At 52.4% G+C, this 27,455-nt stretch overlaps 1 protein-coding gene across 1 annotated transcript; it reads right to left on the bottom strand.

The window, feature by feature from the left end:
* MFN2 (mitofusin 2) lies at positions 1 to 27,455 on the bottom strand. The gene is made up of 19 exons (XM_029228863.1): positions 27,285 to 27,455; positions 25,935 to 26,070; positions 21,441 to 21,619; positions 17,223 to 17,358; positions 14,029 to 14,191; positions 13,221 to 13,345; positions 12,392 to 12,500; positions 12,172 to 12,279; positions 10,395 to 10,548; positions 10,160 to 10,227; positions 9,898 to 10,019; positions 8,368 to 8,494; positions 7,844 to 7,948; positions 7,621 to 7,723; positions 6,608 to 6,828; positions 5,873 to 6,028; positions 4,243 to 4,439; positions 3,303 to 3,437; positions 1 to 2,072 (listed from the first exon to the last, which is right to left on the bottom strand). Exons 3-19 carry the CDS (start codon positions 21,613 to 21,615, stop codon positions 2,003 to 2,005), a joined length of 2,274 nt encoding a protein of 757 aa, XP_029084696.1. The 5' UTR covers positions 21,616 to 21,619; positions 25,935 to 26,070; positions 27,285 to 27,455; the 3' UTR covers positions 1 to 2,002.

Genomic DNA, 27,455 nt, shown 5'->3' on the forward strand with positions numbered 1-27,455 from the left:
TGGTTTCCAACTAGGTTTTATTTTAGTGTTCAATATTATCAGCAATGATACAGGAATAATTCAGGCAAATATATCACCTTAAATACACCAGAGAAAAAACCCACCACGTCAAGCGCATCCTGAACTCCAGCAGATGAACACAAAAACAGAGAACGAAGTCAGCAGCATTAAATTAAAGTGCTTTTTGCCACAGTTCTTTCAGCGTCTCGCCCTCAGTGGTGTAATTTCAATTTTACTTATTGTATAAGAAGCTCAAAATCTCATTCACTGCCCAGAGGCTACATTCAAAAAAAATTCATGTTTAGTTATTCTAAATAACCACCCCCCACCCAAAAGCACAAGATTCATTGGAATTGTGTGACACTGATTTCTCCAGGCACACTGGGAGGTAACCACCATCCAGGCTGGCAAAAAGCTCAGAGCGTCTTCCCGCCGCATGGCGGCCTCGGCCAAGTCCATCGCTTTGTTCCACGCACCAGGGTAGACTGAGGGTTTGAAGGACAAGCGGGCACCTGGAGAGCTCGCCACCTGCATGCCACCCGCCAGTGAGCAGAGGCCACCAAGTCATTTCCCCAAAGTCGGAGGGCGGGTGGATTCAAGAGAGCAGGACAAGCCCCACCTCTCTGCCTGAGCCTCTTTCTGGGAGAGACGTGCTGCTGGCTTCTAGGAAGTTCTCTGACCTGCCCTGCAAAGGCTGTCACCCGAAGGCTGTTTGCCCCAGACAGTTAACACCTTGGAGACAGGAACCTGCCCCCACTGTGACCGGTAACAATCCCCAAACTCAACAACAGGAAACACTTCTCAAAATCAACACGAGGCCCCATGTGTCACCTGGAGGCTCTGGGATCAGGGAGGGTGGGAGGCTGGGTGCTGGGTTCCCCGCACTGTCTCTTGGCCACGTGCAACATCGCTGGCACAGGAGGCTTCATCCAGAGGTCTGGTGGCCAAGGGCAGCTTGGGCCGAGGTGGGGTGAGGGGTGGGAACATGTCTCTTATAGACCATCAAGCTAGTAGAGTGGGCTCTCAGACCCCACGAACCCCTCACAGAGCGAGGTCAAATGCAAGGTCCTGTTCGGCATCAACTCCAGATTCTCTAGCTGTCCTGGGAGGGGCCCACTCCTCTCAGCCTGCCGCCATCTTTCCTTCTACTACATCCTTTAACTACCTGCACCAACCTATCTTTCGTAAATAAGAAACCAGACTGATAGGCTAAGGACCGAAACCAGAACAAGGGACAGAAGGAGGAGGCGGCGGCAAGTCTCCCCCATCGCGGCCCCGGCCGCCTGTGGCAGCAGGGGCACTGGAACACGCCCTCCGCACACGCCACGCAGCGTTCCAGCTACCTGTGCAGTCTCAGCCCCGCCACCAGACTGAAGGGCTGGTCTGGAGGGCTCTGCAGATGGGATGAGCTATGAAAGCCGGAGGACCAAACTGACACGCAAGCCACAACCATCCTGGGACGGCCCTGGCCTTCCTGGAACTGTTCCCAGCGCAATCCGGGAAGAAAATGCAACCACCCCCTAAGGTGGCCTTTCTCCGTGGGTGCGCTGGGGTGCGTGGTAGGCAGGTGCGCATGGGTCAGTGTTAGCGTCGGCTGGAGGAGGGGGGGTCTTGCCTGATATCCTTAAAGGCCCAACCAGGCCTTCTGCAATGCTGGCTGATCCCAAGACCTCATCAAGCAATCAGACGATTCTCAATCAACAGAGCCTGACAAAACCGAGAAAAGACTCGACTTAACTCCTCAGTATCATGCTGTCCAGAGTCATCATTGAAAAAAAACAAGTCTCCTTTAGGGGTGTGAGCCGGAATATCTCCCTGCAACAGCAGGCAAAGGAGGGGGAAAATAACTAGCATCTCAGGGCTCAAAACGGTGGGAGACAGCGGGTGCTTTCATTCTCACGGTGGCGGCAACGGACAGGAGCGGCACGTGGCCCTGGTGGGAGGCCCCTCGCGGCTGGCAGCGCGGCCCCTCCCTGCGCAGGCTCCGGCCCCGGGCTGCCCACTATCTGCTGGGCTGCAGGTACTGGTGCGTGAACATGCTGAGTTCGCTGTCCAACCAGCCAGCTTTATTCCTGCAGAGAAACGGTCACCTTGTAGCAGGAACAGCTGGTAACAAGTAAGAGCACTATGTGCCAAGGCCAAGTGCTGCTCTGCCGGACACTTGACCTGTACAGACAGACTCATTTACTCATTATCCCTCCAATAACCTCCACTTCACCGATGAGGAAAATGAGGCCCAGAGAGGTTCAATAACTTCCTACGGTCATGCGACCACTCAGTGGTGGAAATAAAATCAGGTTTTTCTGACCCTCAAGCCCTGTGTTTGCTTCATGCCGGGACCACGTGTAAGTCCCTGGACTGTTGGGAACAGTCTTCCTGCCTGTCAGCAGGAGGCTGGGCTGCTCACACGCAGCCCTTTTCAGGTTCACCCTGTCGCTGCAGGTGACAAGCAGCAGAGACACCGCCACCCCGAAGCCACACGCCGCGTGAGATTTCCCCGGGGATGAGCAGCATGTCTCTAGAACACAGCTGTCCCAGGGCAGTGGGCGGGGAGGGCAAGGCCCACCAATGCCCTCTGATGCAGCTCCCCTCTGTGCTGACGTCAGGGCGGGGGCAGGAAGAACAGAGTCCCCGTGTGCTGATGTTATCCCGGCCTGAGTGGGCCGAGGGCTTCTGCAGAGCGCTCGCACACTCAGCTCTGTGACTGTGTCATGAAACCTGACTCCATTGCACAGATGAAAGCAATGAGACATAGGAAAGCTCAGCGATTTGCCCAAATGGGGGTGCCAGGACCAGAAGCCAGGACTCCTGACTCCTGAGACCCATCCTCTCCCCAGCAACCTGCTGCTGGAAGCTCTGACTTTCAACAGAGACCCTACGCAGACCTGGGCTCTGCTCCGGGTTCTGCCGGTCACCAGCTACCTGGCCGGCTCCCCTGTGGACACGGGTGCTGCTGTGCCACACCGTGAAATGGCAGAAAGTGGGGGCCGGGTGTAGCCCACTGTTCCCGCCGACGGTAAAGGACAATCAACGTGTGGAGTGTCAGAGAGTGCTGGAGCCTAGCACGCCTGGATTCTTCTCCTCCTGGCTTGACCACTTACTGTGGGATCCCAGATAAGTTACTTAACCTCTCTAGGCCTCGATCTTCCATTTTATAAAGTGAAGGTGATGATACGCCCCTAAAGGGACGCTGAAGATGGGACAGCACGTGTCAAGTGCCTGAGACACCACGGTTAAGGACGTGCCTGTGAGCCGTAACCCCAGGGACCAGACCTCCTCTGCTGCCACATGGCCAACCTCACCTGAGCAGCTTGGCTTTGCTCTGCAGTGAATCAAGAACCTCAATTTTCTTGTTCATGGCGGCAATTTCCTGCTCCAGGTTCTCCCGGGTGACATCAACTTGCTGGCACAGATGAGCAAAGGTCCCAGACAGTTCCCTGAGGGGGGAGAGTCAGGATCAAGCAGGCCACGTCGGTGGTGAAGCAGCCAGCCCATCTGTCCCCTGCGCCTGTCCTGGTCTGTCAGAATCGTCCCCGCCCGCTGCTGAGGCCGCGGACATCACAGCCACCACACGCACTAGCGTCAGCACAGAGCAAGAACCCGGAGCACAGAGCAAGGCGCCCGGCTTGGGCACGAGAGACCAGGATGCAGATCCCGGCCCCGGTGCTAATCAGCCGAGTGCAGGACACACATGACTCCTCTTCACATCTCAGTTTCCTCATTTTGAAAAACAAGGTGCCAGTAAAAACGTCTACCTCAAAGGGCTCGGGGAGAAAATGAAGAGTTAGGTGCAAAATGCCTAGCAGAGGGCCTGCCACATAACAATAAAAGGCAGCCAGCCAGCACCTTCCTGACCACCACCCAGATCAAGCCATCCATTCCCACCTGCCCTAAGATACGCCATGAACAGTGGGCTGTGGCTCAGAACATCAAAGCTACGCCCACAACCCAAGCCCTTCGAGGTAACCTTTAAAAGATGGCTACAGGTAACACCCCTCGTCTTCCCATGTCTTCCTTCCTTGGGAGACCAGAGGCCTACTTGGTCCCAGCCCAGGACGTAAGGTGTCCCTGGAGACCCCTCCCCCATCCCTAGCCTCCACGCTGGCGCTGCACAGCTGAAGGCCAGAGTCAGACAGCGCTCAGGGCCCAGTGGTTTCCAGGCCCGGTTAGGAGGAAACCTAGAGGGCAGTCCTGAGCCACGGGAGCCGGCACTGGCCCCTCGGGGCTGACGGGGCCACTCACTGCTGGACTTGGTGGCTGCAATTGGAGCCGGTATAGCTGATGATAAGCTGCAGCTTCTCGCTGGCGTACTCTACAAACTGGCGCTTGAAGGCCCTCTCCTTGGCCTTGGCGGTCCAGGTCAGACGCTCGTAGACGTACAAGAGTCCATAGAGGCCAAGGGAGAGGGCGATGAGTCGCCAGCCCACAGCCTTCCACACCTGCAGAGGCACAGTGGTCAGCTGGCACAGTCCCTCTGCCATCCCACCGCCCATCCTCTCAGCCAGGACCTTCCCAAGAGCCTCAAAGAGCCTCTGTGCTTCTACTCAGAACACTCCTTGCAATGTCTTCCTTGGTCTCACTGAGGCCAGAAGGGCAGGGACCTTGTCTAGTTTGGAGACGAGGGAAACTTAGTGTGGGCCACACAACATGACTTGTGCAAAGTCCACCTCTGTGGTTGTGAGCACCAGAAGCACAGATCCAGGCACAGAAAAATGTTAAAGATAAACGTTGCAGTACTCTGAAGGGACCTTCCATTCTGGTGACACTGACAAGCAGAATTCTGCACATCGGTCCTCAGTAGATGGCTTCTTTTGGTCTGGTTTGTAACACTTTGGTTGGAGGCAGTGTAGCTACAGTCAAAGAGCACTGGACTTGGAGCCAGAAATCAAGGCTCTAGTGTGAAGCTCTTCCTTGGCTGCGTGACCTCGGGCAAGTTTGTTTACACCTGTTTCCTCCCAAAATAGGAATAACGGCCCCCACCCAATTCTCAGGGTTGTTTGGGTAAAATGAGACACTGACTGTAAAAAGGGTTACATAACCGTCAAGTGTCAGCTTCTCAGATCATGACCCTCTGCCAGGTCACCATCTGTGAAAAAAAAACCAGAGCATGTACCGTCTACAGGCCAGGAGGGAGGGGGCCTCAGCTCCAGCCCGCCCTAGCCTTACAAGCTGAGAATGGAATTCCTGGCAGTTTTGTTACAGTTACGTTCTGCCACCACTCCACAACTCAAATGACCATGACAAAGAGAACTTTCCCACATCATCAAGAAAATTCAAGGCATAAATAACTCTAGCTGCAGTGTGTCTTGGGTCAAGACATGGGAGTACCCCAGTAATCAAGAAGGCAGCCTGTGATCTCAGGCCTTGGGGCAGAAAGAAAGGGCAATAAAACTGCAGCTGGAGAGACAAGGGTTCAAGGCCCAGCCTGGCCTCTTTCTGTCTCAAGCCCTTGCAAGTTTTGCTCTCGGTTTACTCACCTACCAGTGAGAAACTCCTGGTCATACCCACCTCTCTAGAACCCAGGTCCGTCAATTTCTCAGGTCACTTCCCTACCCTACTGGCCCTACAGGGGAAAGAATATGGTCCTGGAGTCAGATGGGGCCAGAGTTCAAATCCTAGCTGTGTGTACTTGGCAAGCCAACTGCAGATGTTCTTCTGTAAAACGGGAACCTAAATGTCACGTTAGTTGAGTGAGACTTAAATAAGTCAATAAATGTATGTTAAAGGGCTAAGGCTACACGGCTCCTGAGATCACAGTAAAAAGCCATCACGGATGTGAAGTGCAGGGCCGATGCGGGGACACCCACCAGACTGTGCCTCTCGGTCCCCACACACCTGCCACCCCCCTTCCCGAGCAGGGCTTGTCACTGACCACTCCTCCAACGACGAGAATGCCCATGGAGGTCCTAGAGGTCAGGGAGGCCAGGCCAGTGACCATGGAAACCATGAGCTCCTCCTGGGTGAGGGAGCCCTGGGGCAGTGGGGGCATGCTGGGGTTGGCTGGGGTCAGGGGCATGGGCCGCTGCACCTGCAGAGAGAAACGAGGAGGGGCTAAGAAGATACCGGCCAGTCTCTCATTCTAGGGTCCAGAACAGGGGCACGGGGAGTGGCTCTTCAATTTCCCAAAAGGGAAAATGAGCTTCACATGTAGTAGAGAATTTAAGCTCCTAACAGACCTGCCGGCCCAAAGGTGAGCACCGTGGGGTACCACAGAACGGGAGCAGTGGCCGCCCTGGAACGCTTCAGCACAGGTCCCCAGGTGTGGGACGTGGCCCGAGAGCAGCCCAGGCAGTAACGCCAATGGTACAGAGATGGGGGGTTCAACATCCAAACATGAAAATGGTGGTATGTGGACAGATAGGTCATCTATATTTAATAGCTACATGCTCACTTTAACGTGTAATAGAAAAAAAATGCAGCTTGCGTTTGTAATTTCACAAATATTAGTGCTTAGGATGAAGCTAGGTTGATTTGTGGCAAAAACCTGACCGTGGTGGTGGCCCACATGCCACGGCTGTGACCTCAGGGCACCCCTTTCAGAACAGTTTGTGTGCCTGGGGTGCTGACTGACCTCCCTTGATGCCCGAGGGTGCGGGACTTCGCTTGCCTGGTCGTTGTAGCCCATCAAGGCCCGGCGGCTGTTCTTGGGGCCCAGGAACCTGTTCACCAGCATGGTCCACCCGAGAGAAAAATGAAACTCGATGTCCTCCTGAAAGTCGGCACACAGCTTGTCACAGTTCAGGTCGTAGCTGAGGGAGAAGCACTGCCGAGGGACCAGCAAGTCTATCTGACTCCGCATAGACACAGGAAGGAGGGGTTTCAAGCCGTCTGTCAGGAACAGAAATGCGGAGAAAGCACAGCAGCTCAGCCCCGTGCCACGCCAGGGCGGAGCCTCAGAACACCCGCTGCGGCCCAGGGTGCTGACGGTGAGGCCCAGAAACCAGGCCCGGAAGAGCGGGCCAGTGGGCGAGGGGATGCAGGCTCCACACCAGCTAACGTGCGGATTTAAGGAGCAGGCCGAGCTCTCAGCCTCTGCTAGTTCCAGGTGGTAACACAACACACCCCCACGGGGACCTCCCTGGTGGCACAGTGGTTAAGAATCCGCCTGCCAGTGCAGGGGACACGGGTTCGAGCCCTGCTCTGGGAAGATCCCACGTGCCATGGAGCAGCTAAGCCCATGCGCCACAACTGCTGAGCCTGCACTCTAGAGCCCGCGAGCCACAACTACTGAGCCCACGCGCCACAACCACTGAAGCCCGCATGCCTAGAGCCCGTGCTCCACAGCGGGAGAAGCCACTGCAATGAGGAGCACACGTACCACAGCGAGGAGTGGCCCCCGCTCGCCACAACTAGAGAAAGCCCGCGTGCAGCAACGAAGACCCAACGCAGCCAAAAATAAATAAATTTATTTAAAAAATAAAAAAAGGATGCCCCCCCCCGACCGACCCCCCACGTCTGTGTGTGGAATGAACTCATGACACATGCCCAGAACCCCAAGGTATGGAGCTGACTCATCATAAAAGGTGACAGACAAGGAAAGGCCGGTACTTCTGTAGACTGGCCTGAAACTGACCTCTGGGCAGCCCAGGGACCAGGTCCCGAGGCCCCCGCAGCACTGACCTATCATCTCCTGCTGCATGGTCTGCAGGGAGCTGGCGATGGCCGTGGAGCAGCGGTCCGACATGTTCCGGCCCAGTCCTTCCTCTATATGGCGGTGCAGCTCCTGCAGCCAGACGAGAGGTGAAGGGAAGTGGTGCTCTCTGCCAGAGGTTCCCTTTGGGGAGCCCAGGGACAGGGAATAAGGGGAACCCCTGCCCAGAGCACCTGCCACTTAATGACTCACATTCTTATAAACCTTGAGGACCACTGGGGAAGGGTGGAAGTCCATCTGGTACTCGTCCACCAGCACAGAGAGGCGTCGGATCTCCTCAGCCATCGCGGTGGACACCTACAGCAGAAGCAGCGCGCTGGTAAGCGTCAAGGAGGAATGTGGTTCAATTCCGCAGCACCAGGAGAGAGTCTAACAGACTCTAACACACTGGATATCTTTCCCCTCACCCATGCAGTGTCCTCAGCTGATCTACGGAATTAAAAGTTTTTGAGGTAGAGGGGATATGAGAGACTGGCTGACCAAACACTCCTGTAAGATATGGAGGAGAAGGCCCAGAGGAGGGGGGACTTGCCCAGGGTCACACGATGGAAGAGCAAACCCAGGGAGGCGCCACGTTCTTGAATCAGGGCCACGACTTCCTCCTGGAAGGCTGAGGAGCCGCCAAGGAATAGGACGTCTGTGTTTTCACTTCTCTACTCCCCAGCCTCTACTCGGAGTCCACATCTCCCCAGTGTGCTTCCTCTCCCACCTCTCACCTGCCTCTCAACTTCCTCCGTAATCTGCTTAATTCGCAGTTTGTAGTCTTGCGCCAAGAGCTCCAGCTGCTTGTCAATAAATCGCAGCCGCTCCTGCCGCTCTTCACGCATTTCCAGGCAGTAAACCCTGAAAGAAAGAGCTCTGGTTACGCGACGCAGGTCCCCACACGACTAAGCAGAGAAGCAAGAGGTGACGCGGGGAAGCCTGTGTGGGCCCCAGCGGTGATCCTGGCAGTTCCACGCACATCCCCGGACGCCTGCTCTTCCCCTTCCCAGGTATGAGGGAGAGATGGCGCCGACAACTCACTCAAGTTTTCCAAATTTGGAAGATGTGGTGGTGACCGACAGGGGAGGGTGCTTTCAGGGGCTTTAGAACAAGTTCTGCCAATTAATATAGAAAAAAATCACTAGGATAATCAAGAAAAAGAAAAAAGAGGTACTACGCTACCCAGAAGCCTGGCCAAATTCACCAAGTCTGAATTACTGATGGGGTCAGGGAAATGGGAGTCCCAGCATACACTGCTGGTGGGACCTTGGACGGGTTCAGATGTTTCAGAAAGCCACAAGTAAAACTGGGTAAAACTGAAATGCATATACCCTAAGAGGAAACCTTCCACCTCCAGGAATTAATGCTAGACTCTTGCAGATGTGCACAAGTGGACACACAGACTGGCATCCATTGCAGCAGGGTTTGCAATAGCAAAATAATGAAATCTAAAAATCAATCTACGGGAAAATGAGGTACATTCACAATGGACGACTCTACAGCAGCTAACAGTCCTAAACTCCATCTACAGGTATCAACAAGGACAGAGGGTAAAAACGATGCTGAGTGGAAAGAGAAGCCAGGTGCAGCATGATCCCGTACCTGCACATTTAAAGCACTTGCAGAGCAACATTATGTATTCTTCAGAACTTACATAAAAAGTACTGCTTAATGAATGACAGGACTACACACCAAATTCATGATTGCAGTTGCCTCTGAGGAGTGGGCAGAGGGACACTGGGACAGGGGCTGAAGAATCAAAGGGTATTCAACATTTTTTTCTGTGTTGTTGTTGTGTTTTCTTTTTTTAACATCTTTATTGGAGTATAATTGCTATACAATGTTGTGTTAGTTTCTGCTGTATGTCTTTTATTTTAAATTAAAAATATAGCAAATATTGTCAATTCTGTGCAATGGAAGCACGGTATGCTATTCTCTGTACTTTCCTATATTTTAATTTCTCCAAAAAAGGGTATTTTTAAGAAGTATGTCCTGCTTCAGGCTCTGAGAACGGCTGCTGTGCTCGGCGCAGCACTGGCCCAAGGCCGCCAACGTGGGCTTGTGGGGAGCCTCGCTGCACAGGCCAGGTGGGACGGACAGACGCCCCACGGTCTCCTCACCAGGCTGCTCCTCGTGGCTCGAACAGGGCCTGGAGGGAACCCTGAGACTCCGATCTGGCGGCCAGGCTCTGGCCCTGGGCCGGGTCCAGGCCGCGGTGAGGCGGTCACTGCCACGCTCCCTCCTGTCACCTCCGGGGCTCTTACCGCTGCTCCTGCGCCGCAATGTGCAGAGAGTCCATGATGAGGCGAACAGCCTCCGCGATCTGCTTGGCCCGGACCGTGTGCTGCTCAAACTTGGTCTTCACAGCCGACTGGGAGATGCACTCCTGGAACACACAAGAGGCACAGAGGGGGGCAGAGGCCACCGGCCAAGGGCCAGGCTCTGGCATCCACTGCCAGGGACAGGCTGGAAAGAGCCGGGGAGGCACAGAATAGCCAGACACCAGGATCAAAGGCTTGTGCTCACCTCAAATCTCCTCTCAAAATTCTGAAACTCAAACATCCTCACTTGAAAGCCTTCTGCAAGAGCGCCCCCTAGGAGAATTGCACCACATTAGTCGAGAAATAACTCGCAGCCGAGAGCTTCTCACTCAGGGCTCTTCTCACCACCTCGTTCTCAGAACTGTTTCTACTGGCTGACTTAGTATGAGAACTAAAGACTCAAATGTTCGGGAAAAGCAAGAAGCTGGTTCCATCGTCACCTCCTTCGGGCATGCCCTGGGCCTTCTGGATCCTGGCGTTGAGCACCTCCTTGGCAGACACAAAGAAGATGCGGTCTCCAGCCTGGCCTCGATCCACCACGCCCAGCTCGTCCACCAGGAAGCTGGTACAGCGCTCCATGTGCTGCCGCCGTACCTGGAGCCCAAGCAGACGGGCGTTACGTGAGCAGGCAGGGTGCGGGTGGGCCCCTCCTGATGGAGCCTGAGGCCCCCAACTGCTTCTTTTCTAAAACACAGATAATCTGTTAACACAGCTCAGGATTCAAAAGGTACAAACACACATGCAGCGACCATCTCCCACCATCTGTTCTCCAGCCACCAGGCTTCCTAGAACCCACGTCACAGGGGTTCCCTCGGGTACAGCCTGCCAAAGACAGCTGGTGCATCAACAAGCTGAAATGCTTACATGTGCCCCAAATTGCCTTGTTAGAGCCTACAGAGTGTCTCACTTTGGCGCCCCAGAAGGTAAGGAACCTGGATGGGGGGAAATTGGTCAAGAAACCTACACCTGGACTCTGTACTGACAAGCTGAGTCTACCCTGGGCCTCGTTTATTACATGAGTGGCCGCACCCCAAAATCCCTCCTAGCTCTGAAGCCCTAGGGTTCTACTGCTGGAACTTAAAAGTGATGACAGTCTCTTGTGGACACCTGCCACGTGCCAGGCCTTTTCTCAAAGTTAACAGATTTCATCCTCTCAACAACTCTATTATATCCAACTCACAGGTGAGGATTTACTGGAGGGGTTAGGGAATTTACCAGTCACACTGCCCAGCGTCAGCCTGCTGACTACGTGCTTTATCATCACCCCATATCACCTGTCTGTTACTCCTTTTTCTTTCATTTCACGCATAAAAAGTAAAGCATTCTGAGCTGTTGGTAAGAACCAATTATCCTTCACTCCTCTTTTAAATTTCTTTCCTGGATGTCTTTCTAAAGCTAAGCTTGTTTTATAATGATTAATTCTTTATGAACTAAATAAAGAGAGCAAGCAAGGGTGCAGCAGCTAACGTGGTAGGGATGCTTCTCAGACCTGGAAGAAAACCTTTTGAAGAGTAGAGGGGTCCGGGAAAGCGAATGGGAGAAGTGAAGGGTTTGCGTTTTGTTGCTGTTGGTTTTTTTTTGCCGCACCACGCAGCAGGCAGGATCTTAGTTCCCGGACCAGGGATTGAACCCGTGCTCCCTGCAGTGGAAGCACGGATTCTTTTTTTTCTTTTTTTCTTTTTTGCGGTATGCGGGCCTCTCACTGTTGTGGCCTCTCCCGTCACGGGGCACAGGCTCCGGACGCGCAGGCTCAGCGGCCATGGCTCACAGGCCCAGCCGCTCCGCGGCATGTGGGATCTTCCCGGACCCGGGCACGAACCTGTGTCCCCTGCATCGGCAGGCGGACTCTCAACCACTGCGCCACTGGGGAAGCCCCTGGAAGCACGGATTCTTAACCACTGGACCTCCAGGAAAGTCCCAAAGAGTTGTTTTTCAGTTTGTTTTCGTTTGGTTTTGTTTTTGCCACACTGCACGGCTTGTGGGATCTTAGTTTCCTGACCAGGGATTGAACCTGGGGCCTCAGCAGTGAAAGCACTAAGTCCTAACCACTGGACCGCCAGGGATGGTATTTTTAAAGCCATCAGCGACCCCAAGGAACACCCGGGACTTCTTTGGTGCTGAAATTCATTCAGGGATGTAGCCTGGGAGAGCATAAAGAGGGTCTGGGTAGACACATGGGGTAGCATTCCCCAAACTGCTGGGTAAAGAGGCACCCACCTCCTCCATGTACTCAGGCTCCGAGGCGGACGCGTCCCAGCGGTTGTTCAGGATGAAGATGTTAGGGCGGGACAAGCGCTCGCTCACCTTGTGGAAGAACTGCTTTTCCTGGATGGGGGGGAAGACCTCAGTGGGGGAGGAGCTGTGCCAGCGGAGGCCCTGCCAGCCCGCCCACTCAGCTGGGTCCTCGGAGTGTGGGAAAAGGTGGAGGAGGGGTTACCGTCTGCATCAGGGTGGACTCTGAGTTGGCCACCAGCACGAACACATCGGCGTCCAGGCAAAATTTGTCAATCCAGCTGTCCAGCTCTGTGGTGACATCGATGCCAGGGCTAGAGGCGAGAAGGATAAACTGTCACCGGACACACAGACCATGGGCCCCATTCTTCCTGCTCTGAACAGACCTGAGGCAGCCAGGCAAAGGAGGAGAAAGCTACAGAAGGGAGAGAAATTGGGCCTGGCCCTTACTGGAGGGATTTTTACTTTTCATCTCATATCCTTCCAGACTCTGAAAATGTGGTTTTTGCCATACGCGTCTATCACTTTTATAAAAACGTAATGATCTGAATTTTACTTTGGGGGTATACAATTAAGGTGAAGCTCTGTATTTACGTGAGTCTGGCAAGCACCCTAGCACCCCACTTCTTGGTATAGTTACAGCCTGTCCACAAAGCAGGAGCAAAGTGTTCCTTTTAGAAAAATAAAATACAACATGGACCTCACCACCGCAAGCCCCACCCCCCCCCCGCCCCCAATAAACACACTAATGTTGGGCTGAGGCTGAGAACCTTCCCAACTTTTGAGCATCCTCCCTATCCCTCTTTACAGGCCACCACTGGGACATCTTCAGGGCCCTGACACCTGCCCAGGGATACAGTAACCAGACCCTGGAGGAAATCCAAGAGGCAGGAAGATTTGGTTGAGCCAGTTTGAAAAGCAATACTTAAGCAGAGCAACAACAGGACCTAGGGGATCCTGGCCTGGATGATCCAGAAATGGAAACCTGGTGCCCTCCCAGTTTGGACCTCCTGGGGAGGCACCTTCCCTCTTACCTGTCCATTAGCACAAGGTCATCTTTGAGAAGCGGACACTTGGAGTTGGGCCACATCACACTCACCAGGCTGCCGGCATGCAGCTGCTCGTCCTGGTGAAGGGCGTGGGCCAGCTGGTTCACAGTCTGATGGGGGATAAGGGAAAGAAAGATCAGGGCTGAGGAAGAGCCTCCAGCGTGGAGATTTCCAGTGCCATGTGGCCACAGCACGATGGCCTGAGACTGCTGCCTGATCTGCTACCCCTTTTTCTTTCATTTCACACATAAAAAGTCAAGAGCTGGGAGCTGTCAATATGAACCAACTATTCTTCACTCCTCTTTTGAGTTTCTTTCTTGGATGTTGTCCTAAAGCTGAGGGTTTTCTGCATTAATTAGTTCTTTATGAACCAAAATGAGCATCTGGCCCCAACCAAGAATGCAGCTGGCTCTCAGAAAAATGAAAACACGTAAGCCCCGAGCTGACATGTCAGAATCACAGAGCAAATGCAGGGATCGCTCTCTGGCAACACGCCAAAGAACAAGGCACATATGCTCTTCATCACAAAGAGAAAAGGCCTGCCCAGCAATTCACAAGGACTGTGAATCCCGACTTCAGGCGCTCCAGCTTTCAGACCCTCCCTGAAGCTCTCGCAACTCCCAAGCAGCCAGGCTAGGACAGGGCCTCCCAGACTCTACCGCGGTGGAGGGCACTGCCTTCTCCTTAGAGCTTCCAGTGGTCCTGGCACAGTGGATGCGCTGGTTGGTCTGAGCCCAGATTTAACCCACCAGCACGCCCAGGGCTGAGAGCCGGGCCGGCGCTGTCCCCTCACCTTGACACTCCTCTTCTCCTCTGAGCCCTCCGTGAGGAGGAAGGCCTCGTGGCCATCTGTGCCCTCCACCCGCAGGAAGCAGTTGGTGGTGTGGCCGATCCCGGAGGGCAACACTTTGTCCCAGAGCATGGCATTGATCACAGTGCTCTTCCCGTTGCTCGTCCTGCGAGGAAATCCCGGCTGTCAGTGAAGCTACCACTATCTGTGTCTCAGGCTGTCACTAAGAAGCTACGGCCCGGAAGTCCGAAGTCTTGTCCTCCACAGTGAGGCGTGTGCCCAGACAGGCAGAGAGGGCTCTCTGTGTTTATGAAGATGCTGGACAAACACCGTGACCCGTGTCTGTGATGTGCTCCCGGTTCATCACGGCAAACCAGCCTACGAGGGGCTCCCTTGGTGTGGCACTGGCACGCAGACACTCACTGCCCTCAAGGGAGCCCACCACCGAGCTTGAGGCTCTCAGCATCACTCTGGAGATGACCTGTCTGACTCCGAGGGACAACCCACTCCTCCTCTTCTACTTGGAACCACTGACTCACCCCCAGGGTGTCTTCCTCAGTCTAAGTGACCTCAGCTGAATGACCCCAAAGTCCCTGGTTTTCTACAAAAGGCCAATTTTGCTGCTCTTCTCCCAACATGCTCCTCCCAAACATGAAGCCCCACCTGTCAGTCCCAGCTGATAAGGGCCTGCTACAGGGCAGATTACTGTAGCATTCTTGCCCATCACACCCCCTTCCGACATTCTGGGTCTTGAAAACAGCTCTACTCTGCAGACTCATCTCTTCAGCTCACGAAAGCCAGGGCCACAGCTCTGAGGGGAGGACGCAAAATGACAGCCCAGAGGCCTGAGGGCCATCCCTGAGGTGATTAGGGGCAGGGGCGGCAGAGTGCCAATTCCTCAGGCTACCACTGTGCGCACAGCACCCAACCCTCTGGGTGTCTTTTTTTTTTTCCTGTATTGGGCTTTACTTTTTTTAAAGGTGCTGTGGTATAACACGAAATATGTTCGGTCTTTGTCCCCAGTTCCTGGCACAGAGCTCCTAAAACCCTTGGAATTTCCTGAGTGGCAGGAGTGTCTGCAGTTACTCATAAGGAGCCCCTGTTGGGCACACCTGTTTATGCTAGTAAGGTGACTCAGGTGGGGCCCCCAGGCAGCCTCAGGATGGGCTGGTCACCAGAAAGACCAAGTGATAAGAGGGTTGGGACTTTCAGCCCCACCCACTGACCTCCAGGAAAAGGAAGGAGGGCGCTGTGGATTAAGCTCCACAGAAGCTCTTGAACAATGAGAACTGATGAGCTTCAGGGTGGAAGGCAGTGCACCTCAGTTCCACAGGGACAGAAGCTCCTGTGCTCAGGACCCTCCCAGACCTCACCCTGTGTACCTCTTCACCTGTATCCCTTACAGTATCCCATATTTATATACTAACCAGTAAATGTAAGTAAATGTTTCCCTGAGCTCTGTGAGCCGCTCTAGCAAATTAAGAGGAGGAGGTCGTGGGAACCTCTGATCTATAGCCAGTGGGTCAGACGCCAAGGTTTCCGAATGGCACCTGAAGCGGGGGCGTCTTGAGGGACCGGGCTCTTAACCTGGGGGGTCTGACGCCACCTCCAGGCAGCGTGTCAGAACTGAGTTCACTGTGTAGGCCACCCAGTCAGTGCCCACCGAGAGCTGGAGAAGTCCTTGGTACTGTAGCAAACATTCCAGAGGTGCCTACCAGACCACAAAGTGTAACAAGAAGGATATCTGAGGGCTAAAAATATAACGCACTTAGAAGAAAACATAGGGGAAAAGCCTCATGACACTGGGTTTGGCAATTTCTTAGATATGACGTCAAAAGTATAGGCAGAAAAGTATACATAAATTGGACTATATCAAAATAAAATATTTCTGTGCGCCACAGGACAGTTAACAGAGTGAAAAGGCGACCTACAGAATGAGAGAATATTTCCAAATCATATGTCTGATAAGGAATTAAATCCAGAACCCCTACAACTTAAAAACAAAAAACAAAAAAACCACACCAAAACGACATAAAAAAAACCCCCAAACAACCCAATTTAAAAGTGGGCAAAGGACTTGAATAGACATTTCTCCAAGGAAGATATACAAATGGCCAACTAACACATGAAAAGCTGCTCAACATCACTAATCACTAGGAAAATGCGAATCGAAACTACAAGAGATACCACCTCACACCCTTTAGGACGGCTACTATCAAGAAAACAGAAAACAAGTATTGGGAGGATATGGAAAAACTGGAACCCCTGTGCACTGCTGGTAGGAATTAAAATGGTGCAGTCGCTACGGAAAACAATATGGTGGGTAGTTCCTCAAAAAATTAAAAACAGGGGATTTCTCTGGCAGTCCAGTGGTTAGGACTCCGAGCTTCCACTGCAGGGGGCACAGGTTGGCACAGGTTCAATCCCTGATCGGGGAACTAAGATCCCGCATGCCGTGCAGCGCGGCCAGAAAGAAAAAAAATTTTTAAACAGAATGATCATATGGTCCAGCAATTCCACCTCTGGGTATATTCCCAAAAGAATTGAAAGCAGGGTCTCAAACAGATATTTGTACGCCCACGTTCATAGCAGCATTATTCACAACAGCCAAAAAGTGGAAGAAACAAGTGTCCATCATGGAAGAATGGATAAACACGATATGGTATATACATACAATGGAATATTGCTCAGCCTTAAAAAGGAAGGTATTCTGACAAATGCTGCAACATGGAAGATTCTAGAGGACATTATGCTGAGTGAAAGAAGCCAGTCACAAAAAGACAAATACTGTGTGATGCCAGTTACCTGAGGCACCTCGAATAGTCAGATTCACAGAGACAGGAAGGAGAATGGTGGTTGCCAGGGGGGTGGGGAGAGGGGAACGGGAGTTGTTACTTAATGGGCAGAGTTTCAATTTTCCAAGGGGAAGAAGTTCTGGAGATGGATGGTGGTGATGGTTGTACAACAATGTGAATGTATTTAACGAAACTGAACCGTACACTTAAGAATAGTTACGATGGTAAATTTTACATTATGTGTATTTACCCACAGTTAAAAATAAATAAGAAGGAGAGCACTGAAGCATGCCAGCTGCTTCTCTGCCTTGGGGCCCTCAGGCTGTGATCCCACACAAAGTGTCTGCCTCCCTGCCTGCCCCCCGCTGGGAAGAAAGAAGGTATGAGGGCTTTGAGACTCACCGGCCAAAAAAAGCCACTTTCATGTGCCGCCGGGCCAGCACCTCGCTGATGCCCCTCACTTTGGACAGGTAACCTCTGACATCCAGAACCTGTTCTTCTGTCGTAACAGGGTCCAGTTCCGCATTCCTGTAGGTGTCTGGAGGCGGAGATTGAAAATGGCTCACCCCGCGGTCAGAGTCCCACAGTCACAAGTCTGGAAGGCAGGGTCCACCACGGCTCCCTGCTACTCCCTACTGTGGGCCGCAGTGCAGTGAAGAACACGGCTTGGGGGGCTTCCCTGGCGGTCCAGGGGTTAAGACTCCAAGCTTCCACTGCAGGGGGTATGGGTTCGATCCTTGGTGGGAGGTCTAAGATCCCGCAGGCCGCGCAGCCAGAAAACAAAGAACACAGCTTGGGAGCCAGTCTGCCTGAATCCCAGTGCAAGAAGTGCTGGTTCTCACCTCTTCCTGGCTCTTTGTGACCCCAGGCAAATGAACCTTCCTGGTCTTAGTTTCCTCACCCTTAAAACACAGATGACAACAGTACCTACTTCACGTGACTACTGAAAGGATTAAATGGATTAAAACACAAAATCGCCAAAAATGGGGGCAGGTACCTAATGAAGTTATACGTTTTTTACTTAACAAATACTTACCAAGTTCTCACTATATGCCAGACACTGTTCTGACTACTTTTCTTTTTTTTTTTTAATTTTTATTTATTTATTTTTGGCTGTGTTGGGTCTTCGTTGCTGCACATGGGCTTTCTCTAGTTGCAGCGAGCGGGGGCTACTCTGTTGTGGTGCATGGGCTTCTCATTGCGGTGGCTTCTCTTGTTGCGGAGCATGAACTCTAGGCGTGTGGGCTTCAGGAGTTGTGGCTCGTGGGCTGTAGAGCGCGGGCTCAGTAGTTATGGCTCAGGGGCTTAGTTGCTCCGCGGTATGCAGGGTCTCCCTAGATCAGGGCTCGAACCCGTGTCCTCTGTATTGGCAGGTGGGTTCTTAACCACTGCGCCACCAGGGAAGCCCCTGATCACTTTTCAAATACGGTCTCATTTAATCCACGGCGTGTACCCATCAGAGTTAGCAGATGGCAGAGCTGGGATTGGGACCGGGTCCCTGTGCACCTTCACGAGGCCCTGCCTGCTCTGGACCCGCTCACTCACTACTCCAGCCAGGTCTTGGGCACCCGCTGCCTCGCATGCTGCCTCACCACATCCCCACACTTGCCACTGCTCTGGGCTTTGCTCAGTGCTTCCCCACGCCCCTCCCCCACTCTGAAGAACTAATGCACCGCCTCAGGGTGCCTGGCTCTTTCCCACTTAGCCTACCCTGACCGCCCCTGAGTCTGGTCCCCTTGTTTATGCTCCCACAGCACCCTGTACTTCTCCTATCTTAGCCCTTATCTCACCACAGGGTAACCGCCTAGCTCACCTGTCTGCACCACCTACCACATGAAGGCCAAGCTGTCTGATCCCAGCACCCAGCGCTCAGCAGGTGCACAATGTTCACTAAGCAAACAGATACTAGGATCACTGCACTGCTTCTTCCCAGGGCCCTTGACAGGCAGGTGGATAACATACGATGACAGATGGGAGCAACTGAGCAAGATCCTGACCCCATCCCATCTAGTACTTGCGCGAGGAAGGTCATGAGCTGGCTGGACAGCAGACGGGTGTTTGCCCCTCAGCACACTCTTGCTGCAATGGACTAAATGTTTATGTGCCCCCATGTGATGACGGTATGATGGTACAGCTGACCCCTGAACAACACGGGGGTTAGGGCGCCGCCTCTCCACACAGTCAAAACTCAGCATGTAATTTAGTCAGCCCTCCGTATCCACGGTTCTGCATCCACAGATTCACCCATGGATTCTGTACTACTATATAGTATTTGCTATTGAAAACAATCCACATATAAGTGGATCCGCGCAGTTCAAACTCATGTTATTCGAGAGTCAACTGTATACAGAGATGGAGACCCCATGCCTGGGATTAGTGCCCTTACGAAAGAGACCCAAAGAGCTAGTCAGCCCCTCCTGCCGTGTGGTTACATGTGATGATACAGAGAAAAGACAGCAGTCTAGGAAGCTGGTCCTCGCCAGACACCAAATCTGCCGATACCTTGATCTTGGGCTTCCCAGCCTCCCGAACTGTGAGAAATAAATATTTGTTGTTTACAAGCCACCGAGTCTATGGTATTTCTGTTACAGCCTCCCAAACAGACTAGGGCACTTGTGAACCACTGGGCTGATAGGCCCCAGCACGGAGAGCACTCCCACAGCATCCAGAGCACGGTGAGCACATTTCAGAGATGCCCAGTGAGTTTCCCCCGCAGCTGGTGCCATGAAAGGAAGTGAGCAAACCAACAAGACCTCCCCACATCCACTGGTCACCCACTACTCAGACCCATCAACATTCTTCCCTTATGTGGGCACCGGGGTGTGGCCTTTGGAATGCGCCCCAGAGGAAGCTGGCTCTTAAGCCTGTGGCTACATTTAAAAGAAACAGGCAGTAGGCCAACAAGCTCTTGTTACCTGCCCTTTAGAGAAGAGTCCCAAGGCAGTAGCCATCCCCTTCGCTAGCCAGGACAATCCCAAATACATCTCAGGATCGCTCCAGTGCTTTTCCTTCTAGTCCGCCAATACGAGAGGCTCCATATTTTCACAAAAAGAGAAACCAAAACACCCACTCCTGATGCCATCACACAAACACCTTCATTATTAAGCACGTGTTCGTCCACAGAACCATCTGAGTGAGTCAGAGCATCACAGAGGGTTAGTCTGGGCTCCGGCGGGACAGGGGCCTGGTCTGTCCCATCTCTGCAGGCACAGGGCCAGGCACGCCAGAACTATTGCTAAACAAACGATAATAAACTGGAATAATTGCAACCACCAATCTTATAACCCTGAAATTCAAATGTTTAAATGGAACAAATACTTCCGGAACGCCTCTCCTGCTTCAAGCACCACGCTGAGGGCAGGGCATAAAGAGTCCACTCTTAGTCTATTCGGGCTGCTCGAACAGAATACCATGACTGGGTGGCTTAGACACAACAGAAACGTACTGCTCACAGTGCTGGTGGCTGGAAGTCTCGGATCAGGGTGCCAGCCTGGTCAGGTGAGGGCCCTCTTCCAGGTGGCAGATTTCTTGTTGTATCCTCACATGGCGGAAGGGGGCGAGGGAGCTTTGTGGGGTCTCCTTTATAAGAGCACTAATCTCATTCATGAGGGCTCCACCCTCGTGACATAATCCCCTCCCAAAGGCCCTACATCCTCACACCAACACTTTGGGCCTCAGGATTCCAACATGTGAACATGGAGGGACAAACATTTACACCATAGTACTGGAACTATTTCCCTTCTTTAAAGGGAGCCTAAAGTAGCAGCCTGACATGTAACCCAACCAGAAGCCAAGGTGCTCCAGTGGAAAGCAGAAAGTGGAGAGCAGTGTGTCCCAGGGGCATTCCCATTGAACTTTTAGGGTTCTGCAGACTAGAATTTGGAACCCCCTGGTCTCACCTGAGCCCCTCTTTCACAAATGAGGAAACCAAGGACAGATAAGATGCAGCTACTGGGTCTTCGCTGACAATCCCAGGACCTAGAGCCAAGGTGTGCCTTCTAGAGAGGGAGTCTGAGAAGCCAGTGGCTGGAGTTGGTGCTCAGAACTAGTGGGGCCCTGGGAACCAGTCCTTCTCTGCTGACAGAGCAGGGATTAGAGTTTGGGCTCAAATTAGTAACTAGAGGAAAAGGTACTGGTGACACAAGTTTCTTATTCATAGTCCTGTTGTCTAAAAATATCAGTGAGAGAACACCCTGGTCAGGAACAACCAACACCCGGACAGTGCCCGGACTGCTGGCAGCCAGACCGGGCCAAGGAAAACACCTGGGCTTTGGAGTCAGAGACACCCGGGTAAAGGCCGCTGTGTCACTTACAAGGTATCAAACAACTCGCAAAACCTCAATCTCCTTGTCTCTTAGATGAGGATACGATTCACCTACCCCTTGTGACTAAATGGAACAGAGTTTGTAGAATTCTTCAATGATAGGTCCCTTGTTTTCCTGGCCCAATCTCCCCGGAGTCCAATTCCGTGATTCCAAGAGCAGAGCACCACTGAAGGTGACAACCCATCTGGTCATGAGCTCCTCAAGAGCAGTGCTGTACTTCCCCATCCCCAAATCCTGCCACCTAAATATTGAGGCTGACAGGAGTGGGCCTGGCTGAGTGGGTTGCCTGTCTCACCTTCAAGGAAAGTGGTGCTCTCCTGGATGTAGGCCCCCAGCTGCTCAAAAATGCCATTGATCTTCTTCTTGGCGGTTACAAAGTGCTTGAGCGGGGAAGCATTCACTTCAGCCATGTGTCTCTTATCCTTCTTGACTGTGATGATGGAGTTGCATCGAGAGAAGAGCAGGGACATTGCGCTGCAAGAGAAAGAAGACACGTGAGCGAACCCAGGGACACCCAGCTCAGGACGTTCTGCTGGCGTGCAGTGGGGTGCAGCAGGGGGACGGGCACCAGCTCGAGGGTCCATCCTGAACATGGGCCCTCCAGGACTAGATCAGGGACAGCAAGATCAGAACCAGCACCTCAAGAGTAGGAAGGGACCACTTGGGCCTGTCTCCATGTCACACAGTGTGGGCACCCAGGGCCCTGAGCTCAGGTCTAGCTCTGGCTGTTCCCTGCCTGGTGAACAGGGACAGGCCTGCCCTCCCCATTTCAGAGAGAGACAGAGGGGAACCACAAGGTAACACACAGAGAAGCCCTCCTCCTAGCCTTATGCAGAAAAGAGTGACAGAAATCTCACTTATTTCCTATACATCACCCCCCTGAGAAAAAGCGCTGAACATTGAAAGCAGTGACAGCATAGTGACACTCAAGGTCAGGCCCTCCCACCACCCTGCCCTGGCTACTCTGCTGCCCAGTCCTGATGGCCCTAATTCCTAACAGGTTTTTTGTGTTTGGTTTTATTTTTGGTTGCTGGGGAGGGTGGAGGAGTGGATGGCAAGGAAGGGTGATCTTCAAATGAGAGAGGTCTACTTCTACAATTTACTTAAAAACGTTTACTGTTCTCTTTCATTTTAAATGTGTACACTGTAGAAAATGTGGAAACTAAAGGAAAAAAAAAATCCACAACCCCACCACTCTGTGACAGGCACTATTAACATTTGCTTATCATCACAGTCTGTTTTTGTGTGGGTAGCTCTCCTGCTCTTATTCAATCACACGCACATCTTTGCAGGCTCTTTTTCTTCACGTGGCAATAACATGCGAGGGGCCGTGAGGCTTAACTCCAAAGCCCTAGAGATCTTTGCTCAAAGTCAAAAGAGAGAGACAGACCAGAGAAGGTGGTCCCCAGATGTGGCTGGGCATCCCTGGATCGTTCCTCAGAGTTCCCAGCTCGCACAGTGCCATTTCTTCAGTAGAGCCCTCAGACACTGGGAAGTCACAGGGAAAAGGCCTTTCTGAGGATGAGGGGAGTGTGCACAGCTGTGTGTGCCCGGTTCTGCCCTCCTCAACACCCAGCAATTTCTTGTTGGCCCCTCTCCCCCAGCCACCCTAATCACGCCGCTCTCCACCAGACCCGGCACTCGCTCTAGCTGGGAAACGACAGCGCATTGCCCACAAGTGAACATACACGAGAAACTGCCAAAGCATTTGAACCAGTTCCTGAGAAGCAGAAAGAACATCTGGAACAAATGCATAATAACTGAAAAGTGGCCCTTAGGAACTAACCATCCCAAAGGGTGGGCAGAAAGAGAGACACACAGGGAAATGGGGACCCACAGGTTTTGCCTAAACCTACCAATTATTTTGCGCTGTTCCTGATTTCTGGGGAGATGAGAGAGGAAAGTGAGTGTGTGTCCTTCCTCCCCAGGAATACACCACAGCTGGGAGATTTTCTAAGCATGGAGCCCACATGTCAAAGGCTGAAATAAGAAAGACAGCAGAGCTCTGAGAAGGGGAACTAGGAAGAAAATACCACTGGCTCCTCCAAAGCAGAAAAGGAGAGTACACTGAAATCAGGCTTACTGTGGCCCAGCAGGAAAGACTCTTAGAGAAACAGGGGATACGTGTAAGCAGAAGAGGAAAGTCACCGAAAGGAGAACTGGGTCTGGGATGGCATGATGTAGCTAGCATTATAGATAGATTCTGGAATCAGACAGAGCTGGGTTCAAATCGTGACTGTACTATTTCTCGGCTGTTTAAAGCTCAGATGCTTGGATTCGTCACATGTACAAGCATGATATCACGTAGACCGTGAGAAGATTAAAGATGACATGGCACGAACTCAAAGGTAGTTTTACATGTTATATAACAACAAGAGTAATAAACTCCACCAGCAAGATCACAAGACCTCCCCCTGGAATAGCCAGCCTTCAGGGGAGGGCAGAGGCAACTCCTCCACCAGCACACCCACAGCTGCCCGACGGCTGCCATGGGGATCGAGGACACAGGTCAGCTCAGGGGTGAGGCTCCGCAGTGCCCCGCCCCAGAAGTGACTTGCTTGCAGGCAGCCAGTTCTCAGATCAGCTGGGCTTTTAGAAGCAAGTGCTTTCAAATTCTGGTCATTGTTTGCAAGTCCAAAGGGTATGACACCAAAGGCGTTAGTGTTCAGTAAATGCAAGATTTAAAAGCGTACACACTAGTTAAAGCTTAGTGCTTCAAGGTTACCTGGTCTGCTCAGAGTGCAACCCATCCAGGTGCTGCCCTGCTCTCACATTACCCAGCCTGCAGCTGCATGTCCCGAACCGCCAACCCCTCCAAACTGCTTTCTCTGCCTCTGTTCGTGCCTGAGCTGAGAGTCCATGTTCGTGTTACACATGTTGCTTTCAGCCTGGAATCCTCTTTCCTTATTCACCCATTTGGCCTACTCCTCCTGTCCTTCTAGACCCAACTCTAGTGTCACCCCCTCCATGAAGCCTTCCTTGACATCTCTGTGGAGGCCATGCAACCTTACCAGACTTTTGGCTTTTTTTTTTCGTCATACTTTCTCCCTGTCTAATCTGTGAGCTTCTAGAAAGCCAGTCTCTAATACACAGCAGTGACCTATTTCCATTTCTACTTTCCTCCTCTACAACTGTAAGAGACAGGGTTTGAGATAGTGAATGCCCCTAAAGGGGATTACCTTCCTACCCTTCCAATCCCGGAATACATATATTTACTTTTTTCTTAAAAAGCAGCCTTTGGCTAAGTATCTGTTTCCTACTATTTGGAGTTCAGTGAGTCAAGAGAGTTAAACAAATCTTTCAGATTCCAGAATGTAATCCTTCCAAAGAGCAAGCTGGGCATACATACGTGCACAAACGGACCACAGTTGCAAGTACACACACACAAGCCAAGATAGGGCCCCAGCTATCTTGGGGTTCCACCTGCTGGCTTCCTATGCTTCTAGAAGTGGGGGAAACAGATGGTTCCTGTTCCTCCTCTGGAAAGCCCTGACAGCCCCTACTTCACCGCAGGGCTCACAGCAGGCATGCACAGCCAGTCCCCCAAGCACAGCTGGGCCAGAGTTGAGCTCCGGTATCAGCTATACACTACATGGCACACTTCAAGCTGTTGTGACCGCCTCAAAGCGCTCTTGAGGTCGTGGTTTCAGAGTTTACAGCAGCATTTCCCAAAGCGTGGTCCACAGAACTGCAGTGGACAAAAATGATCCCATAGCAGAATCAATCTGTAAAACACTATATGCTACAGTCCCCCTCCACTGGAGTACACGAGCACAGCAAAGACTTTGGGAAGGAAGGCCTGTTTAACTGTATTTAACGCAGCATTTCACAAATTTATCTGCAGAAACCCTTCTTCTATGTCACAGTTTTTAAAACCCCGTGGGTCATACTTTGGGAAAAGCCTCATTCATCCTAGTAGTCTCCCACTCCCACCCCAAAAAAGTGCTGGGGGCACAATATTAACAGGTATTAACCTAAGACCAGAACGAAACCCAATTCTAAACGCTGTTAGGGACCTCCCTGGCGGTCCAGTGGTTAAGACTCCATGTTCCCAACGCAGGGGGCATGGGTTCAATCCCTGGTCAGGGAACTAAGATCTCACATAATGCAGCCAAAAAAAAAAAAAAAAAAAAATTAAACAGCTATTAGCACTTCCAGGTACTGAAAAGCTCTGCCTCAACCTAGGCTATTAGTTAAGGAGGATTAAGTGCCTTGGGTATAGGGATAGCAACAGCAAAATTCACCACAAGGTGTGTCTGGATCCCAGGCACAGTCCCTGAATCCACACCACCTCTCTACCCAGTTTCATGCAGAGCAGCTCCTAGCAGGGAAAATAAAATGGATCCACGGATTGTCTGCTGGCACAACTGGAACAGAGGAAAAGCTGAGAAACTGAAACAAAAGAGTTTGCAGGGTAAAGGGGCAGAGTAGACTCTTAGAAGAGCTGTGATAAGGAGCCAACGGGCCAACTTCTGCTGGGCAGAGAGGGGGAGGGAGGAGCCAGCACAGCAGAGAACAAACGAGGGAGAGAGAGACTCATTCTTCCGGGAGCCCAGAGATCCCAGTCACTTTCTGAACAGTCAATCTTTAAACGGGCTCTCTCGGCAACCAGTGAAATCCTCCATGGAAGGTAAAAGGAATACAGTTCTTTCCAACGTGGGTTGGAATGCTCCAGCTCTGCGCAGAGATGACCCCATCCAAGAGACTTGCTGCTGGATGGCCAGCAGTGTACACCCGTTTCCACTCCACCCAGATCCAGCGTGCCAGGTGTCACAGCCACCCCACTTACTTTATGGATGGTGAGAGACCTTCACAGGGTGGGCATCATGGGCATGGCTGGAGTCAAAAAGATGAAAAGAATCTGAGTTCTCCTCTGTCCTGTCTCAGGTTGAGGTTGGCTACTGATTATGTTGACTCCACCAATTCTGAGTTATTGGAAAGGAAAAGGGACATGTCAACAGGGCAGGAAAAAAAAAAAAAAAGATGCCAAAGAAGTCTAATCAGGTTTAAAAGCCAAACAAACTCATCCCCGAGGGAAGCTTACTCACTGAGGTATTGGGGTGGTATGTGAGGAAGTGCCCTGGGGAAAAACACAACACACAGGTGCGAGGCCAAGCCCGGGTGTGCACAAACACGTGTTCAGACGTGTGCTGGTGAGAAGCAGGGACCCTGGTAAAGGCACATCCAGAGGGGTGACAGGAGGGAGCAGAACCAGGTCAAGGACTGGGCTTGAGGGCTGTGGCACTGAGGATTAGAGACGGGAAGGTGGAGTTGAGAGAGAGAAGTGGAACTTACTGAAAGCCTCTATCTACCAGATGTTGTAAAATATCTTACTTAATTCTCAATTCCATGGTGCAAAGAGACGCCTGGAATACTTAAGAGATTTATGGGCTGCTAGTTAAGCGGCCAAGCTGGGAACTGAGATATCACCTCCCATTGACTGTAAAGCTCACTTATTTTCAATTATGGGAAGCTGCCTCACCCGACCCTTGAGGATGGGAAGGGTGACAGTCTGGGAGGAGAGAAAGAGAGTAAATAGAGAAATTAAAGAAACAGGGCAATCAAGGCTTAAAACAGACGGGAATGGGCAGCTCTGTCTTCAAGCATCCAAGCAGCTAATTATTCGACATTTTCTGTCTGCCCTCTGTGTGTGTGTGTGCTAGGCGCTAGAGTTAGAGATGGATAAAAAAACAGTCCCTGCCCTCAAGGAGGCATACCGTCCACTGAGAAGCCAAACAAGAGACAACTGTGCGAGAGCAAGAAATGCCCAAATTTGGGGAAGTCAGAGCAGGGCGCCTACGGTGATGAACGTAGGCACCTCTCGCGCTGAATAAGTGCAGGCAAATACAGAGAACTGGATGAGAAATGGGGAAAGGGCAGGGGTGGGATGTGGTGGTGAAGGGTGAGAAAGCGGGGGTGACAAGAAGCCTTAGGGGACCCCACTCCCGAGTCCCGCGTCCCGCCCCCTCCTGTCAGGGCCGCTGAGGGCCCGGCGGCGAGGCCGGAAAGTGGGGACCCCCGCCGGCCCGGATCCTGAGCCCCCGGGAACCCGGCGTCTCACAGGCCCACGCCGGGGTACTCAGTACTCGCCGTGCTGGCCTGGGCCGGGCCCCACCACCCGACGCGCTCGCTCTCTCACCTTCACCTTCCCGGCCTCCCGGTGGCCATCATTACCCCGACGTCACCAACACGCGCCCCCCGGGAACAGGCGGGAGGAGGAGGCAGGACGCACGCGTCACCAGCCGCCGCAGGTTCGCCGTTCTGGTCCCAGTGAGTCGCTGGACTCCGAGCTCAGCAGCTTCCACCCTAC

This window comes from Monodon monoceros, unplaced genomic scaffold, assembly GCF_005190385.1.
Source record: "Monodon monoceros isolate NGI ecotype Baffin Bay Population unplaced genomic scaffold, NGI_Narwhal_1 Super_Scaffold_18, whole genome shotgun sequence".
NCBI lineage: Eukaryota > Metazoa > Chordata > Mammalia > Artiodactyla > Monodontidae > Monodon > Monodon monoceros.

Coding starts and splice junctions, on each gene's coding strand:
- MFN2 (XM_029228863.1), bottom strand. CDS start 21,615: ATGTCCCTGCTCTTCTCTCGATGCAACTCCATCATCACAGTCAAGAAG. Junction 3,438..4,242: donor TGCAGCCACCAAGTCCAGCA/GTGAGTGGCCCC, acceptor CTCCCCCCTCAG/GGAACTGTCTGGGACCTTTG. Junction 2,073..3,302: donor AGCAAAGCCAAGCTGCTCAG/GTGAGGTTGGCC, acceptor GTTTCTCTGCAG/GAATAAAGCTGGCTGGTTGG.